Genomic DNA, 18102 nt, shown 5'->3' on the forward strand with positions numbered 1-18102 from the left:
GAGGAAAGACCCCAAGTCCAGCTGCTTCCCACCCGCCTCAGTTCAACCCCAACCTCTCTCGGACTTCCCGGACACCCTTGGCGAGGCCCAGTCATTGGCCGGCCAGGTTCCACTCTCGTAGGGACTAGAAACCTGCCGGAACGGCTTGGAAGTCAGGATTCTCCCTGCTCAGGTAGACTTTCAGACGTTACGGCTCTCAGCCCTTCGTGGTGAATCATCCCTCCCGGAAGGAAATATGGGGGTCTCGCTGCCCACACGCCCCCCCTGCCCAACCGGCGCTTCCTCCTGTCCAGCTGACCACGCCCAAGAGCAGCGGCCTCTCCAGCCTTTGGCCTGGGAGACTCAGGGGGAGGGGGGGCTCTTTTTGTCAACCCCCCCCCTCAATAAAGATGGCAACTGCCCCCCCCCCCGGTGTCTTTGAGGCTCCTTCCAGGGTCGAGGCGGGGGTCTGTGTTATCCAGGGGCCCAGGACAACTCGGGAGAACTTAAGGAAAGGTAACTCTGGACCTTGCCCCCCCCCCCCCCCGGCTATTCTTTGCAATAGCATCAATGATAATGGAGCAGTAGCAATCTCTGAATAATAATCGAGCCAGTTGTCCTCCCCCCCCCCCACGAGGGGTCCCTTTCCATTGGCCAGCTGCAAAGGACCGAGGGGGCCCAGTCACTCAAAGCAACTCATTCCGCTTCACTGCTCCTGCCCATGGAGGTTCCATCAAGGCTCCGGTGCTTTGAGGAAGGATCCAGAGTCTGCCTTTTCTAAATGTCCCAGAAAGGACGGCTGGCATTTCATGGCTCGATTGCGTTTGGGCTGGGCATCTTGTGGCAGGCCGGCTGGTGCAGGATGGGGAATGGGGCCCCCGCCCCAAAGGATTTCAGTCTGGGGAGGGGGAGATGGAGGGGCAGCCCCCGTAACACTTCTCCAAGGTCCAAAACAAGGTGGAACCTCCACTCAATGGTGTCATCTGGTGGCTTTCATCTACTGGAAGGTGGATTTTGAACTCGGGACCCCCGAGGCCTCCTCCTCAAAACAGGCCCCGGGGGGGGGGAGCAGACGTCAAGATCCCCCCCCCCCCTTTGACAGCCTATGATTCCAGGGATCTCCAAACCTGGCAACTTTAAGACTGGTGGGCTTCCACTCCCAGAGTTCCTCAGCCAGCCAAGCTGGGAGTGGAAGCCCACCAGCCTTGGAAGTTGCCAGGTTTGAAGCCGGTGGTCTCTGCAGAGAAGGGGCTCCTTTGAAAAGGTCCCCCCACCACCACCACAGGGATCACCGGATCCCAAGGAGGCTGGAAAGGCTGCACCTCTGGGGGCTGAATGGCAACTTCTGGCCACACCCACTTCCAGGCTGGCTCCGCCTAGAGCAGTGTTTCTCAACCATGGCGACTTAAAAGTCCTGTGGACTTCAACTCCCAGAATCCCCCAGCCAGCATAGCTGGCTGGGGGATTCTGGGAGTTGAAGTCCACAGGACTTTTAAGTCGCCAAGGTTGAGAAACACTGGCCTAGAGCATCCTTCCCAGCAAAGGAGGATTCCCCCCCCCGCCCATCATGTGGCGCTGTGTTCCACGGGCCAACAGTTCTTGCCCTCATGAAACGCCTCGCGATGCCTCGCCTGGCCTTTGAGCGTCACAGGTAGTTTTTGGCTTACGACCCACAACTGCGGCCAAAATGTACGTCGTCAAGGGAGCCTTGCCCGTTTTAAGACCCTTCTTGCCACAGTTGTTAAGTGAATCACTGCAGTGGCTAAGTTAGCGACATGGTCCTTAAGTGAATCCGGCTTCCCCCTTGACTTTGCTTGTGAGGAGGTCACACAAGGGGATCACGTGACCCTGGGACACTACGACCGTCGTAAATATGAACCAACTGCTAATGAATTTTGATCATGTGACCACGGGGATGTTGAACTAGTCATAAGTCACTTTCTCCAGTGCCGTTGTAACTTCAAACGGTCACTAAGTGAACTGTTGTAAGTCAAGGGCTCCCTGTAATTTGTTGCCCCCCCCACCCAGGCCAGGCCTTCTGGAGGCCTCTGAAGAGGGTCTCCTCTCCCTCCTTGGGGGTCCCTTGCGCAGGTGGAAGACATGGCTGTGGCTGTGCCCCATGGGACTTGGGTCTCCAGCCCCCCCTCCCCCCCGAATTCACTCCGATTCCTCCCCGGCCCCTTTTGGGAAGCATTGGAGGCCCAGAGCTGGATGCAGGATCTCTTCCATCCTGCGCCTCTTTGACTTCAACTCCCAGAATTCCCCAGCCTGCCACAAATGATAGAGTTGCCTGGGGCCAGAAGGGCCCTTTCCTCCAGGGTTTCTCAGCCTGGGCAACTTTGAAGAGAGATGGACCTCAAGTCCCAGAATTCCCTAGCCAGGTTTCCTCCAATGGGGGGGGGGAGAACAATTCACCCCCTCTCCATTTCCCCAGATGCTTCCCCGGCTGTAAAAAGCCCTGAGTGGCTGCAGAGCGAGAGAGGGAGGAGGGAAGGAACGGACCGGTGTAAGATTGGAGCCAAAAAGGTCAACCCCCCCTGCCCCCCCTCCTCTAAGACCACCCAGAGAGCCCTCCTTTTAAAAAAATACTCCTTTATTTTGTGGGGAGAGTAAAAAGTAGATGAAAACACATGATCTGTGAAGTCAAATGTTTCTGCACGGAGACGGGAGGCAGAGGGGATGGAACCGCTTCGGGGGGGGGGGTCAGGGGGGCCCCTGTCCGAAGGCCTTGACCTTCAGAGGACGCATTTGGGGTCGGGGCCAGCGGAGGAGCCTCCCCTCCGCTCAGCCTCCCTTCTCCTGGGGGGGGGGGATAGGGGGAAGGGACTTGGAGGGGAGCGAATCCATCTCTCTCTCTCTCCCCCCCCCCATCCCACCCCCATCCCGGCTCCAGAGGAAGCCCCGGGCCTTGTCCGGCCTCCCCCGGGCCCAACCGTTTAGCAGAGCCCCTTCCTTTGGTCGTGGTGCAAGCCCGTTCCGGCCACGCAGCAGCCACCGCACAGCAGCCTGGTTCTCCTCCACATCTGCACCTTTGACGGGAGGAGCCACACAAGACGCCCTTCGACCCTTTCCCCAGCCCCCCCCCCCCCCCGTCTCTGGAAGGGAAGGGAGCCGAAGCAGGGAGGTTAGCACCATCACATCACAGCAGCCCCCCCTCCCCTCCCCCCTGCCTGGGGATATCAACACAAAAGCTAAAACCCGAGGGGAGGGGAGAGCCTCAAGGACCTCAACCCCTCCTGCCCATCTGCTCCACCCCCAGGACCCAACCCTGCTGTCACCTTCCTTAGGGACAGCAAAAACCCCAATGGGGGAAACTGACGGCCGAAGGGGGCCAGGCGCCACTCCCCCAGGAGGGAGCCTTTCCCATGGAACGGGAGGGGGCCCTGCCCCCTCCACCCTGGAGCATAAATCCCCCCCCCCCAGTAGGCAGTGGCTCCCAATGTCCTTTGGAGAGCAGCAGGGGGGGGGGCTGGGAGAGTCATTTCCTGGGGGGGGCTCCCTCTTCCCCTTCCCAAAGCAGCGGCATTGCCCCCCTCCCCCCCCCCATGGAGAGGTTCCTCCACCAGCTGGCCGGCCAGTCCCGGCTAGAAGCGCTTGTCCTCCAGCTGGGGGCTGACCACCAGCTCTTTGCTGCCAAAGTCCCACCAGGCGGTCATGTGGAAGGCCATGTTGGACAGCACCACCAGGTACTCCAGGAAGGCGAACATCGTGTACACTGCAAGAGGAAGCAGAGGCAGGACGGGGCGTCTCAAGGCTGGAAGGGGCCTCCGAGGTCTTCTAGTCTGGCCCTGGCTGGGGGAATCCTGCCAAGTTTGGAGAGCCCCGATAGGAAGCAAAACCCACCCTGCCCGGGACGTCCTGGTCCACGCCGGGGACTCCGCTTGCGTTCAACGTCCGCACCCCCTCCTCCCTTCTGGCAGGCAAGAGAGTTCCTGGCCATGCGCAGAAAGCCTCCCTGCGGGGCTTTCGGGGGCCTAAAGCTTCTGAGCTCCCCGGACCCGAAGCCCCCGTTTGTTTTGCATCATTGGCCACGGAAAGCTTGCTTTGCACCCCATAAAAGGTGTGGGCCCCCAAGGAGGGCCTCCTGGCTTTAATAAACCTCCCTCCGTAAAGAGATTCGTGCCTCCGAAACGGCCTCCCTCCCGATTTAACGGGCTGATCTCGAAGGGCCTGTTTCCATGTCTCGGAAGGCCCTTGGAGCGGAATTCCTCTCCTCTGCCGCCCTGCGCCCGGCCTGACTCCCAGGGGGCTCAGCTCCAGGAGCCCCCACCCCCTCTGGAGGCTCCAGCCGCGGGAAGGGGAGGCAGAGGGCAGAGCGGGGGTCTGGAGAAGGGGGGGGGGGGGGCTGCCTCACCTCCAGCCTCACAGTAGAGGTTGTGGCGGGAGTAGCAGCAGACGGCCATCAGGAAGGTCAGCAGGTTGAAGAGGGAGAGCCTCCACTTCCACTTGTAGGACTTGCGCTCCTGCGGAGAGAGAGCGGGGTGACTTCCCCTGGACACCCCCACACCCCACCCCCTTCAGCCCCAGGCCAAGGCTCAAGGGAGCCCCCTCCTCTGCGCCCCCCCCCCTCGGTCGCCAGCCCACCCTGGGACGCCCACCGGGTGCGCATGGGGGTCTCTCTTTTCCCCTTTGCAAGCAGAAAGGAAAGCATAGGGTCGGGGGGGGGGGCGCAGGGGGGCTACCTCGATTGCGATTGGAACCCCTGGACGTCCTCCACATCTGGCAAGGCTGAAACTGTCAGAGCTGAACTCCCTCATCCCTACAAAAAGCCACCTTGGACTGACGAGCCCAGCTGAGCCCAACCTCTCCGCTGTTAAGCGAGACGTTTGTTAAGTGAGCTTTGACCCTTTTGCCCCCTTTCTTGCCTTAGCTGCGGGGGGGGGGGCGTTGCTCCTGGTTCGGCCTGGATCGGTGGTTCCGCCCACCCGGCCAGACACTGCCGCACATGCGTCATGCGCAGGGGGGGGAGGATGCACGAATTGGTAGTAAAAAAATTAGCAAACCCCCCCCCCACTGCTTAGGTGTTAAGCGAATCACCGCAGTCAATAAGTGAGTAGCCCGGTTGTTAAGTGAATCTGGCCTCCCACAGACTTTGCTTGCCAGAAGGTCACCAAAAGGGGATCACGTGACCATCGCTAGTATGCCAAGCCCCTGGATTCGGACCACGTGACTGCGGGGATGCTACAACGGCCGTTAGTGTGAAACGTGGTCATCAGTCACTTTCATTTAGTGATGTTGTAACTCTGAACGGTCCCTGAACGGGGACCCCCTGCTTCTCTGCAGGCTCCGTGGGAGGCTTCAGGGGGAAGCAGGCCCAGAGAATGAGGACTGGGAGCTCCTCCTCCTCCTCCTCCGGACTGACCCTGCCCTCCTGCTCATTCCAGGCAGTTTCCAGAAACTCAGCCCCCTCCCCGCCCCGCGGCTTCCCTGCCCCCTGGGTGGAAAACTGCCGAATGGCAGAGGGGAGAAAGACTCTTCCAGAAGGAGAGCTTTTGTCCAGCTGCTGGTCAGCTTTGCTGGGGCCTCTGGCCGGAGCCCTCAATGCAGGGCTAGAAGGGTCTGGGCCTCCCCCAGACCTGCAACCTCAGCGGCTGGAAGGGGCCTCGGCCGGAGACCCCCCCCCCCCGAGTCCCTGTGAAACAGCTGCCCTGCCTTTTCCCCAAAGCCCCCCGGGATGCAGGACCTGTAACTCCCGGGGGCGACTTCTGTTCCCCCGCGTAATCGTCCTCCCTGCCAGGTTGCTTCCCTCCTCGGTTACCGTCCACCCGTTGCTCCTCATCCTGCCTTCAGGGGCTTTGGAGAACAGGACGACCCCCTCCCCTCTTTGGCAGCCCTTCAGATACTGGAAGGTGCCGTCGCTCCAGCCCCATATCTCCCGTAATGGTGAACCTATGAGCCAGAGGTGGCACGAGATCCCTCCCTGTGGGCACGGGTGCCATCGGCCCCTGCTCTTCTGCTTTTCAGCCCCCAAAGCGGCCACAAACAGCCAAAAGACGGGCATGCACAGCCAGCCAGCTGCTCTTCGGGTTTCCGGGGCTCTCGCGCACACCAAGACCAGCCGGCCGGCGTACATGCACAGGCTGGAAACCTGAGGACCAGCCGGCCGGCGTGCGTATGCCTTCATTTTGGCTGTTTATGGCCGCTTTGGAAACCAGAAGCTCAGCCGGCGTGTGCACCGGCCAGCTGCTCCTTGGGCCTCTGGTGCTGCGGGGCATTGCTCATGCACGCCCCAATGCGCTTAGGGCACTTGGGGCCCAAAAGGTTCCCCATCATCCCTGCCCTCGTCCTTCCTCAAAGGAGACCTTCCCGGTTCCTGCGAGCGTCCTTCCTACGCCTCAGCCCCCCCTGCCCGCATCCTCTCTGTGGCTCTCCTCTTCTGGGGCCTCTGGAGAACATCCTTCCCCAAACCCCCTTCGCGGCCGAGCGCAGCCCAGGCCCTGCTGCAGCCAGAGCCAATCCCGGAGGGCTGCGGCTGCAGAAGCAGACCTCACCCTCCGATCCTCTGCCTGCCTCGGCTCTCTCGAGGCAGACAAGCGCAACCAGGGTGGTTTTGCAAAGGGCTTATTTAGAGCAGACGGTGGTGGTGCTGTGGGTGTTGGGGGAGGCACCACCGGTGGCCCTGAGAAGCAGCTACTGGTAGCATCACACGAATGGGCCACAAATAGCCCGTGCGGTGGTTTCAGTTTGAGAAAGTTTGCAGAAGGAACTGCTCTGTGGATGGGGCTGAGAAAGTCCCCCACACATCGTTTCTCTTTAGCAATCTCTGAGCCCCCAAGAGCTGGTGCTGCAACCCCCCCGTCTCCCTCGGACGCCAGTCTTTTCCCCTTTGGGAATTCCCTCAAGCGAAACACCCACTTGGGAGAGAAGAGCAAAGACAGAAGCCGGGCACAAGTGTGAGAGCACAGAGGGAAGGCCTCTGCCGGCACCTCTTCCGACTCAGGGGGCTCCTATTCAGGGGCAGGCAGGGGGTCTCAGCTGCAGCAGCAGAGGGAGAAGGGGGTGAAAGGGGAGGGGAGGGCTGGCCAGACTCCCGCCTGCAAACTGAGACAGATTCACACGTGCAAAAAGAGCCGCCTGGGAAATCCTGGCTACTAGCTGTATCTGCTACCCGTAGTCCTCAATTTATGACAATTGAGCCCAAAACCTACGTCGCTAAGTAAGGGATTTGTTGAGTTCCGCCCAGTTTCACCGCCTTTCCTGCCCCAGTTATTAAATGAATCACTTCAGCTCCTAAGTCAGCAACACGTTAAGTGATTCTGGGCTTCCCCTGGGACTTTTGCTAGTCAGAAAGTCGCAAAAGGGGATCGCGTGACCCCGGGAGACGGCGACCGTCATAAATACGAGCCGGTTGACGAGCACTTTGATTAGGTGACCATGGGGATGACGGAACAGTCGTAAGTGAAAAAAACCCTTTTTGCAGCTCCGTTGCAACTTCAGACTGCTGTAAGTCGAGCACTGCTTGATGTGGACTGGGGCTGAATCTCCGAAGGAAACCCCCCTGTCCCCCCCCCCGTTTTCTTTTCCTCCCCATCCCGCCGCCCCCCCCCCCCGGTCTCCCTGGGGCTTCTTGGGCTGGGCACGGGCCCACAGGATCAGGCCCCGGGCTTTGGGAGGAGGGGGGGGCTGGGTGCAGCTCAGGCTCAACTGAGGACAACAAGCTGCGATGTGAAAGTTCACACAGGAAGTGGCAGGCGGGGAGGGGAGGCGCTTGTGCCGCTGGCTGTGTGCAAATCCTCCTCAATGGGGGCAGAGGGAGCCTCCCCCCCCCACTCACAACCTCCCCCTCCCTCACTAGGGCTGGTCTACCGGAGAGGAGGACTCCAGACACACACACACACAGACAGAGCTTCCTTCTGGTATCTGAGGGGCTGCCCCAAAGAAAGAGGGGATTGGGCCTTGTTCCCCAAAGCCCCGGAAGGCAGGAAGAGAAGCAACGGAGGGAAGCTGATCCACCTGGGATTCAGGAGAAACTTCCTGGCAGGGAGGACAATTTAATCCGGAGAAGTTGCCTCCAGAAGTTGTGGCTGCTCCATCCTCCTTCACTGGAGGTTCTTGAGGAAAGACTGGGCAGCCCCCTATCTGAAACGCTCTAGGGCAGTCTTTCTCAACCTTGGCCACTTGAAGATGTCCGGACTTCAACTCCCAGAATTCCCCAGCGAATGCTGGCTGGGGAATTCTGGGAGTTGAAGTCCAGACATCTTCAAGTGGCCAAGGTTGAGAAACACTGTCCTAGACACTTCCCCATCTTCAAGTGACCAAGGTTGAGAAACACTGGTATAGAGTCTCCTGCTTGAGCAAGGGGGTTGGACTAGAAGGCCTCCAAGGTCCCTTCCAGCTCTGTTGTTCTGTCCTCTCCCTGGGCTCACATCACAGCTCCCCCCTTGGCTTCCCACATCCTCTGCACAACAGCCATAACTCCAGAGTCACCCCCATCACGATCACGGCCAAAAGGTAACCCTGGGGGGCCGAAGGGTGGCACTCTCTTTGCGGTTGTAGAGGGATGAGAGACGGCCTTGAGGCCAATTGCAGGCAATAGCAGTGGACTTATATATCGCTTCATAGGGCTTTCAGCCCTCTCTAAGCGGTTTACAGAGAGTCAGCATATTGCCCCCAACAATCCGGGTCCTCATTTTACCCACCTCGGAAGGATGGAAGGCTGAGTCAACCCTGAGCCGGTGAGATTTGAACCGCTGACCTGCTGATCTAGCAGTAGCCTGCAGTGCTGCATTTAACCACTGCGCCACCTTGGCTCTTAGGCAGGCAGGAGATCCTCACTTCATAGAATGCTAGGGCCAGAAGGGACCTTTGGAGGTCCTCTAGTCCAACCCCCTGCCCAAGGCCCTTATGCCATCCTGGTTGACCAATGGTTCTGCCTTAAAGGGAGAGAGGGATAACAGTAGAGTCACCGGATGCCTCCCTTACTCCGAGGGGAACCGAGCCAACCTTCTGTTACGCAGAGGCTTTCCATCAGCCGTGTTTCCTGGCCTACCTCGAAGGGCTGGCAGCAGTAACTAGATGGATATTTCTGGGATTAAACCCTGTCAGGTGGAGCAGCCTCCTGTTCCAGAGCCAGACTTATTGGGAGGGGATGGGTGGGGGTCTTGGGCCTCCTGCAGAGAGGCTGGGCTGGCTGGGGTCCGGGGGGGGGGGGGGAGCCCTTGTGTTGGGCACCAGGGCCGCCCAACTTTCTTCCAGAAGAGATGGAAGGAGAGGGAAAGAGGAGAGGGATAGGAAGAGGAGGAGGAGGAGGAGAGGGTAGGAAAGAGAAGAGGTAGAGGGGAATAGGGGAGAGGAAAGGGAAGAAAGAAAGGGAAAGGAGGGAGGGAGAAAAGGAAAGTAGGGTGGAGGTAAAACAAAATAGGTGTATGGGATGGTAAGCAAAGCAATCCCAATCATATATTTTATTTTTTATATGGAAAAATGAATGCTTAGAAGTCTTAAAAGGGGATAATAACAACAACTGTATGCTTGCAAATGTGTGTGTATGAGACTAAAAAAACCCTCCTTGCTGTCTAGGGGATTCTGGGAGTTGAAATCCACAAGTCTTAAAGTGGCTTTGGTTGGAGACCTCTGCCCTAAACCTTCTGGGACCCCAACGCACCCTCCCCTCTTCCCCCAATTAAGCCCCACCCAGTACAATCAGGAGCCGCAGGAGCAGGAAGCAACCAAGGCAAGCCAGGAAGACTGCCCCCTGGTGGCCAAGGACCATCCTTTCCCTCCTGCAGCCGGCAGAATCTCCGGATCAGCCCCCCAAAGCCAGGATTCAGTTCCAGGGGCTCCTCCCAGAGCGGCCCCCAAGCACAGGCAGGAGCCCGGAGGTGTGGGGGGGGGCTCAGGGGCTTCTTGTACCCGGCAGGCACCAGGCCAAACAACACGGCCAGGATAAAGCGAAGCAGGGGGGCCCTTGGGGCTCCCTGAACTGGGTGCTTTTCTCACAGACGTTTCTTTGCCATATTAGGTGGCGTCATCAGTGCTAGCCAGAGGGCTGGTAATGAAATAAATACCTGCAAGGAAACCACTAGGCTCAGGGAAGACCAAGAATCTCATGGTTGTTGTCATCGTCCTCCCCACCAGCAAACCCCACTCCCTGCTAGCACTGATCAGGTTCCCTAGCTGGGCTGTGAAACGCCTGCAACAAAACAACCAACCCCAGAGAGTACCAAGCCCCCCCGCTCCTTTCCACAAGCCTCCCTCCCTTCTAGCGCTGATGATGTTCCCTAGTTGGGTACTGAAAGGCCAGCAAGGAAGCCACCAAGTTCAGAGAGCAACACAGTTCGACCCTGAGCTACAAATATTCTCTCCTATCATACTATCTATCAACAATACCTATCATACCCGTCAGGCCTGGGGGTAAAGATTTGATTCGCCCCCACCCGAATGCTGAATGAATGTTGTTTATTCTTTTAATTACGTGTTATGTTATATGTTACTGTATGTATCCCTTCCCATATAAGTTGTTAGCCGCCCAGAGTCCCCTCAGGGAAAAGGGCGGCCTATAAATAAACTTATTCTAATTCTATTCTAATACTAGGCAGCATGGGGTCAAAGTTCATTGGAGATCTTCCACCCGAGGCGACTAAAACAATGGTGTGTCCATTGCCTCTGCCTTCCGGAAGGGAGCCTCGGACACAGCTCGCCCCCTTTCCTTTGGCCCTGGCTTCCCGGAGGCCTCAGTCCCTGTGCACCTCCACTTTCGACAGAGAGCCAGAGGTATCTTCCAAGGATCAAGGCTGCACCCTCCCTCTCCACGTGGGGTGAACTACGGGCAGTGGGAGGCCCTTTGCGAAACTCCCAGCCTGGGACAGCCTGCCAAGGACACTGACCTCGGATGCCTTCCCCCTCCAGCAGCTTCCCAGGAGGATTCTGTATCAAACCTGCTTCGCCAGGCTGGGAGCTGCAGTCGCCTACAGCTGGGGAGGCACCGAGCGACAGCCATAACAGCCCCTCCCAACAAAAGGAAGGCCAAGGACCTGCTGGCCAGGTGGCTCCTATCTGGCGCAGGGTCAGCAGAGGTCAGGCAAAGCCTTAAAGCCCCCGGCCTGCCATGAACCCTGGAGGGAGGCTGGAAGGGAGGGCCAAGACCTGGGGAGGGGGGGGGGGGTTGAAACTGAACTGTGAGAAGAGTTCTGGGAGGGGCCGGATGGGCTCCAGGGTTGTTTGCCTGGGAGCAGAATCCCCACGCTTAAGGGGGACTGTTTGCAAAAACGCCTCTTTTAGAACCGTCTTTAGGACAGGGAGAGACAAACCAGGGGAAGGGACCAAGGGGGGAGTGACAGCTGCTTGGGAACCTGGGTGCAGCTGGGAGTCCAAAGGAGAAGGCAGCTGGGGGGAGGGAAGGGGGGGTCTAGGGGGCATTTTTACCTCCGGACTGATGGCATACTTCTTGGTTAGCCGCCAGAGGAGGCAGGTCAGGAACATGTGTCCCAGGGCCGACACAATGAAGAGGCCGAAGGCGTGTTGGTGAAAACCTGCAGGGAGACAAGGGGGAAAAGAGTGACGGTATGGGGGAGGCGGGGAGGTTGGGGGGAGGGAGAAGGAAACAGAGGGGGAGGGGCTGGGGGAATGATGGGGGAAACAAGGACAGAAGTGTGTATGTGGGTTCCACCACAAAACCGCGCTCGACTAAAGCGCGCTCGACTAAACCGCGTCGCTGACGTCATCAACAGGGCGACAACAGCACGGAGACAGAAGCACGCTGTAAACCCTAAACCTAAAATTAACCCCTAAACCTAACCCCCCTAAACCTAATCCTAAACCTAACCCTTACCTTAAGTTGAATCCGCTTGCTTTCAAAGCACTATTTAAAGCGCCTTTCTTTCTCCGCGCTGGCTGTTGTCGCCCTGTTGATGATGTCAGCGACGCGGTTTAATCGGGCGCGGCTTAGTCGAGCGCGGTTTTGACTGGTCACGGTGTATGTGTGGGGGGAGGGCAATCAGGGAAGAAGAGAAAGGGAAGGGGTGTGACAGGGAGGGGTGGCATTTAGGAGGGAAGACAAGGTGGCGGGGGTATTGGTGAGGAGGGGGTGATGACTCCATGGATGTGTCCCCAGTTCTCTCTCCAGCTCGAAGGCGGACGAGCCCTTCCTGGGCATGTCAGGGAGTTGGCCAATGGCTCCCAGCAGCCATCTGGGATGGATTTGGCCGAAGTGCAGCTGTGGCAGGGAAGCCCTGAGGCTCCGGGTGGGGAAATCACGCAGGTGGAGGAGCCGCCTTCCGCATCTGATCGCAGGGCAGAGAAAAGGTCAGCCAGATTATTGCGTTACTCTCCGGTTTGGAAGCATTTCTGCTCCGGACAGGAAGGTGCTGCCGGGAGGGTGAGGACAGCAGAGAAGATTATTGGCAGTTCAGGTCCATCTGCCCAGCACAGGGCACACAAGCGACGCTTGACCAGAGTCCGCAGGAGCGTCTGGGACGCCACACACCCTCGTCCCAACCCCTTTTCCCTGTTGCCTTCGGGGAGGGCCTTACATCCAGATTCAGCCACAGTTTTGCTCCACGGAGCATCAACCTTGGGAAGGCAATAGCAATAGCAATAGCAGATTTTTATATGCCGCTTCATAGGGCTTTCAGCCCTCTCTAAGCGGTTTAGAGTCAGCATATCGCCCCCAACAACAATCCGGGTCCTCATTTTACCCACCTCGGAAGGATGGAAGGCTGAGTCAACCCTGAGCCGGTGAGATTTGAACCGCTGAACTGCTGATCTAGCAGTCAGCTGAAGTGGCCTGCAGTGTTGCACTCTACCCACTGCGCCACCTCGGCTCAAGCTTCCTCTTCCCTCTATCCCTCTATGTCAGTGTTTCTCAACCTTGGCCACTTGAAGACGTCTGGACTTCAACTCCCAGAATTCCCCAGCCAGCGAATGCTGGCTGGGGAATTCTGGGAGTTGAAGTCCAGACATCTTCAAGTGGCCAAGGTTGAGAAACACTGCTCTATGTATTCAAGATGGACAGGGACTTTTGTAGGTACGTATGTATGCGTGTGGACGCAGGTATCCATACTTCCCGTGCCTGTGTGTGCGATGTAGGCGTCCTCTTTTGTCAGCCGGCCAGAGGGTTTCAGTCTTCATGGGTGTGCCCAGAGCAAAACATGACCGTGACGGTGATCTTATCTTACCCGAGAGGAGAAAGCCTCGCCCTTCTTGAAGGGGGGGTGGGGGGGGTGGAAGCTGGCTATTGAGCACAGCAGGCAGACAGAGGGGATGCTGGGAGCGGGGGGCCCTCTTGCCTTGCCTTGAAGTTTGGGCCTCTTCAGCTGGGGCCTTGGGTGCTTCCTTTGGCCTCCTGGCCTGGAGGACCGGCCTTGGCCTCACCGGAGTGGCCTCTGGAGGTCATCAGGTTGGAGCGGGTGCCGGCACTGGACTTCCTGGGGGGGGGGCTCCCATTCAGGCGTGGGGGCCTGGAAGACTTCTTGCACTGGTGGACTTAATCTTCGTAAATGTCAACGTCCATAAGGCGGTGACCGTTGCATTGTGAAGGCCAGGGGCAGGACGTCACGGATTACAGCACGCCATTGATCCCGATTTAGGGCGGCTTGTTGGGCATCGGTTATCGAGAAATGGAGTGGTTGAAGGTCGTGAGCCACTTGGGATATCCACGTTTTCTTTGGGGGGCATTTCGTGCGATTTCCCACCCATCCGGTCACAGCGAGTTAATCGATCGGTAAGGTAAAATCGGCTGTTGTTCATACGGCAAACGTGTCCAAACCATCTGAGTCGTTGTCTTCTTAGGTAAAGTTCGATTGTAGTTTGGTTTTTTTTTTTAAAATAAGATTTTATTGGTAAAAAGAAAATACAACATCCATAACTTGTAAAAAACAATACAACTACATTTCGAGATATTCCCATACTATCAAATCATTATAAACATCAAAGGTTAGGTATCTTATTCCTTCCCTCCCTCTTCTCTTCCCTCATTTCTTCTTTTCCATACCCTTTTCTTCCCTCCCCCCTTACTTCCTTCTCCCCTGCCTTCCCTCCTTTCTTTTCTCCTTTCCTCCTTTCCTCCCCCCTCTTTTCCCTCCCTCGGTCCCCCCCTCCTTCTCATATACCTTCCCTCCTTCCCTTCCTCTTTCCCTCCTCCTTCCTTTTCTCTTAATCTCCCTCCTTTCCTCCCTCCTTCCTTCCTTTCAACTCTCCTTCTCTCTTTCTTTCCCTCCCTCTTTCCCTCTTTACTACCCTCTCCTTTTCCCTCCTCCTCTTCCTCTTTCCCTCCTCCTTCCTTTTCTCTTAATCTCCCTCCTTTCCTCCCTCCTTCCTTCCTTTCAACTCTCCTTCTCTTTCTTTCCCTCCCTCTTTCCCTCTTTACTACCCTCTCCTCTTCCCTCCCTCCTTCCTCCCCCAGTTTCTTCTCTTTCTTCTCTCCTTCTTTCTTCCCACCTTCTTTCCCTTCTCTTCTTTCTCTTCCTCCTCTTTATCCTTCCCCCCTTCTTCTGCCTTTCCTGTTCCTCTCCTTTCTCCTCTCCATCCTGACTTCCCTACTGTCCTCCTTCCCTCCCTTCTAACCTTTGTTACATTTGCATATTTTCCTCTGCTGAGGACAACCTGGTTCTCTTTTCCTTTCCTTGCTTGTAGTTTGGTTTTTACACAGCTGCAATACCGTTTCGTTTTTCCACCGGTCCGGTAGAGTTATGTGCAGAATGTTGCGCAGGCATCTTAGCTGGAATCGTTCTAATAGGTTCAGGTCGCTTTTAAGTATAAAGTCCACGATTCCGAACCGCACAGTAAGATTGTGCGGATGGGAGCATTAAAAGAGAGGGAGGAGGGGGCACCACAAAGGGATGACAGTACTGCAGGCCACTTCAGCTGACTGCTATCTGCAGTTCGGCGGTTCAACTCTCACCGGCTCAGGGTTGGCTCAGCCTTCCATCCTTCCGAGGTGGGTGAAATGAGGACCCAGACTGTGGGGGTGATATGCTGACTCTGTAAACTGCTTAGAGAGGGCTGAAAGCCCTATGAAGCGGTATATAAGTCTAACTGCTATTGCTAACTGCTATCTATCTATCTATCTATCTATCTATCTATCTATCTATCTATCTATCTATCTATCATCTATGAGCCGAGGTGGTGCAGTGGTTAAATGCAGCACTGCAGGCCACTTCAGCTGACTGTTATCTGCAGTTCGGCTGTTCAAATCTCACCGGCTCAAGGTTGACTCAGCCTTCCATCCTTCCGAGGTGGGTGAAATGAGGACCCGGATTGTTGTTGGGGGCAATATGCTGACTCTGTAAACTGCTTAGAGAGGGCTGAGAGCCCTATGAAGCGGTATATAAGTCTAACTGCTATTGCTAACTGCTATCTATCTATCTATCTATCTATCTATCTATCTATCTATCTATCTATCATCTATGAGCCGAGGTGGTGCAGTGGTTAAATGCAGCACTGCAGGCCACTTCAGCTGACTGTTATCTGCAGTTCAGCAGTTCAAATCTCACCGGCTCAGGGTTGACTCAGCCTTCCATCCTTCCGAGGTGGGTAAAAATGAGGACCCAGATTTTTGGGGGCGATATGCTGACTCTGTAAACCGCTTAGAGAGGCCTGGAAGCCCTATGAAGCGGTATATAAGTCTAACTGCTATTGCTATTGACACTGGGGGGGGGCAAGGGGGGAGGGCCGTGCCCAGTGTGTATATATGGGGGGGGGGGCAGGAGACTGAGGGCAGTGGGGGGGAGGGGTTGGCAGAGGGCGTGGAGGGGGGGAGAGACGGGGAGGGGGGGGTCAAGGGTCGCGCTCCCCCTCCCTCCCCTCCCCCACCTACCGTGGTTCTCGGCGGAGGAGACGTAGGTGAGCAGGAGGAGGCCCAGGTTCTCGGCCAGCGACAGGGCCAGGACGGCGTGGCAGAGGCGCGGGTATCGCGGGTGAAGGCAGGGGCAGCCGCGGTAGTGGCGCCAGTAGGCCGAGGCCACCAGCAGCCGCGGCGCCGAGTGGAGGCCGATGCAGAGGCGCCAGACGTAGCGCTCGGGGGTGGCGGCTCCGATGGCGGCGCTCAGAGACGGCAGGTAGTTCGGCACCTGAGGGGGGGGAGGAGGAGAGGGGGGGGCTCAGCGGGGGGGGGTCTCTCCTCCCCTCCCTCCCTCCCTCCCCCCCCCGCGGCCCCCGTGACTGACCCCGCAGTGGGTGGCGGTGGCCTCCTGGAAGTGGAAGAGCAGCGACCAGGCCAGGCAGAAGAGGAAGCCGCCCAGCGGGCAGCCCACCGTCCCGGCCGCCAGCCAGGTGAAGCGCAGCCGCAGCAGCGCCCCGTCCCGCTCGCGCTCCAACGGCAGCGCCACCGGCAACATCCCGCTCGCCTCCTCCGCACTACGGATCCCGGCAGCCTCGACCGCCGCTGCACCGCCCGGGGATGCCGGGAAGCGTAGTTCGCAGGCGCCGCCTCCTCCGACGGCCGCTTCCGGCCCCGCCTCCTGCTCCCGGCTGCTATGGGAACGAAGCGCACCCGCTTAGGCCCCGCCCACTTCCACCGGACGCCCTGAGACGCCTTCCCCCCCCCTCCCCACCCCAGCAACAGGGCGCTCCGCTCCCCAGCCAATCGAAGCGTCCCAGGGCGCTCTGTGGCGACGGACGTCAGGAGGGACGGCGCGGCGGATTGGAGACAGGGCGACGTTTGGGGGAGGGACCAATAGAAAGCCAGCGCGAGGCGCCGACGTCGGGGGAACGGAGCGCCAATGGGAGCTCCCGGGGAGAAGGCAGCCAATCGGAAGCCTCGCCGCCCTGACGTCCCGCGCGGATGAGCGTCGAGCGTGCGTGTATGACGCAGTTTCGCCGCTGCCGCCGCCCCCCCCTCCGTCGCGACCCCTCGAGCGGCTGAGGCGGGTATCGTGGTGGCGGAGCCGCCGCCGCCGCCCTCAGGCTCTCCGTCGCAAGAGGCGCCGCTGCGAGCGAGCGAGCGCTAGGCCGGGCCGCGGGCCCTGAAGCGAACGCCGCCCTTCCCGTCTCCCTCGTCGGGAGGCCCAGCCTGGAGGAGGAGGAGGAGGAGGAGGAGAAGCGGTGAGGGGGGGGGAGGGGGCTTCTGGGAAAGGAGGGAGGGGCCGCGCGGCTGTTCGGCGGTGGGCGGGGCCTGCCCGTCACGTGCGGGGCCCGACGGGGTGTGTGTGATGGGGCGCCGTTCAGTCTGCGGTGGAGGGAAGGCGGCCCATCCTGCTGGTTCACGAGAGCGGCGGGAGAGAGCCGCTCTGCCTCCCGAACTGGAGCCGAGACAACCGGCCACGGCCTAGACGCCGCCAGGCAAGAGTTTACACGAACACCCAGGAAACGCTGGGGTAGAACTATTAAAGCAGGGGTCCCCTCAAACTGTAAGGCTGGTGGACTTCAACTCCCAGAATTCGCCCGGCAGCTCTGCCGACAGGGACTGCTGGCTGAAGAATTCTGGGAGTTGAAGTCCACCAGTCTGAAAGAGGCCAAGTTTTGGGACCCCTGCATTAAAGGAAGGGTGCAAAAGGAAACTGGAACGGGTTTATTTTAAATAATGAAATTGAATTGGTAAATTGTCTTGTGGTTAGTTGTCTCCTTCCCCTCCCCATGGCTCAAACACCCCCCCCCCACCCAAAGCGGAGCTGGGCAGGGGGGGAATTCCCCAGGAAGGGAGCCGGACGCCGAGCAGACCTGCCGTCAATGTGGTTTCCGGGCCGGAGGACGTAGGAAAGGAATCCCTGCCTGCAGGAAGCGGCAGAGCCTCCAAGTGTCCACGGAGCTCCTCCATCTGGGCCGTGCTTGTCCCGAAGGGGCTTTTTCCAAAAGGCAACTGGACTTTGTTTTCCCTTGAAGACGTTTCCCTTCTCACCCCAGAAGCGCCTTCGTTTCTGACGGGATGGTGGAGGATGGAAGAATTTATACACCTTGCAGCCCTCTGGGCGTTGACACTCTCTCCCTGAGTCACCAAGGCCGCTTGGAGGGTTATCCGCACCCATGGGGACACCCGAATCAAAGTGCAAATGGGCGTGGCACCTTCTTGGAGTTGCTGAGAGGGCTGGGTTATAAACAAGAGATAGGTGATGTCTATCCCTTCTCCTCTCTGGAGGCAGAGGGTGGCCTCCTTAAAACCCTGGAAAGGTGACCCTGAGGACACAGGTAAACCTCCAAGTGGCTAAAGAACTCTCACAAAGAGCGCTAACAACCAGGTGACTGCAAGGAATA

General features: G+C 58.2%; 2 protein-coding genes across 3 annotated transcripts in view; one reads left to right on the plus strand and one right to left on the minus strand.

Moving 5' to 3' along the window:
* Positions 1 to 2554: 2554 nt before the first annotated feature.
* Positions 2555 to 16386, minus strand: PGAP2 (post-GPI attachment to proteins 2). The gene is made up of 5 exons (XM_032220174.1): positions 16080 to 16386; positions 15731 to 15983; positions 11341 to 11447; positions 4334 to 4442; positions 2555 to 3694 (listed from the first exon to the last, which is right to left on the minus strand). Exons 1-5 carry the CDS (start codon positions 16248 to 16250, stop codon positions 3564 to 3566), a joined length of 771 nt encoding a protein of 256 aa, XP_032076065.1. The 5' UTR covers positions 16251 to 16386; the 3' UTR covers positions 2555 to 3563.
* Positions 16387 to 16642: 256 nt separating this feature from the next.
* Positions 16643 to 18102, plus strand: part of NUP98 (nucleoporin 98 and 96 precursor) — a 39514-nt gene continuing 38054 nt past the window's right edge. For both annotated transcript variants that reach the window (XM_032220172.1, XM_032220173.1), the window contains exon 1: positions 16643 to 16956. The gene's annotated coding sequence lies outside the window, so the exon portion shown is untranslated. The remainder of the gene's footprint in view (positions 16957 to 18102) is intronic.

The sequence above is a fragment of the Thamnophis elegans genome, chromosome 6 (genome assembly GCF_009769535.1).
Source record: "Thamnophis elegans isolate rThaEle1 chromosome 6, rThaEle1.pri, whole genome shotgun sequence".
Lineage (NCBI taxonomy): Eukaryota > Metazoa > Chordata > Lepidosauria > Squamata > Colubridae > Thamnophis > Thamnophis elegans.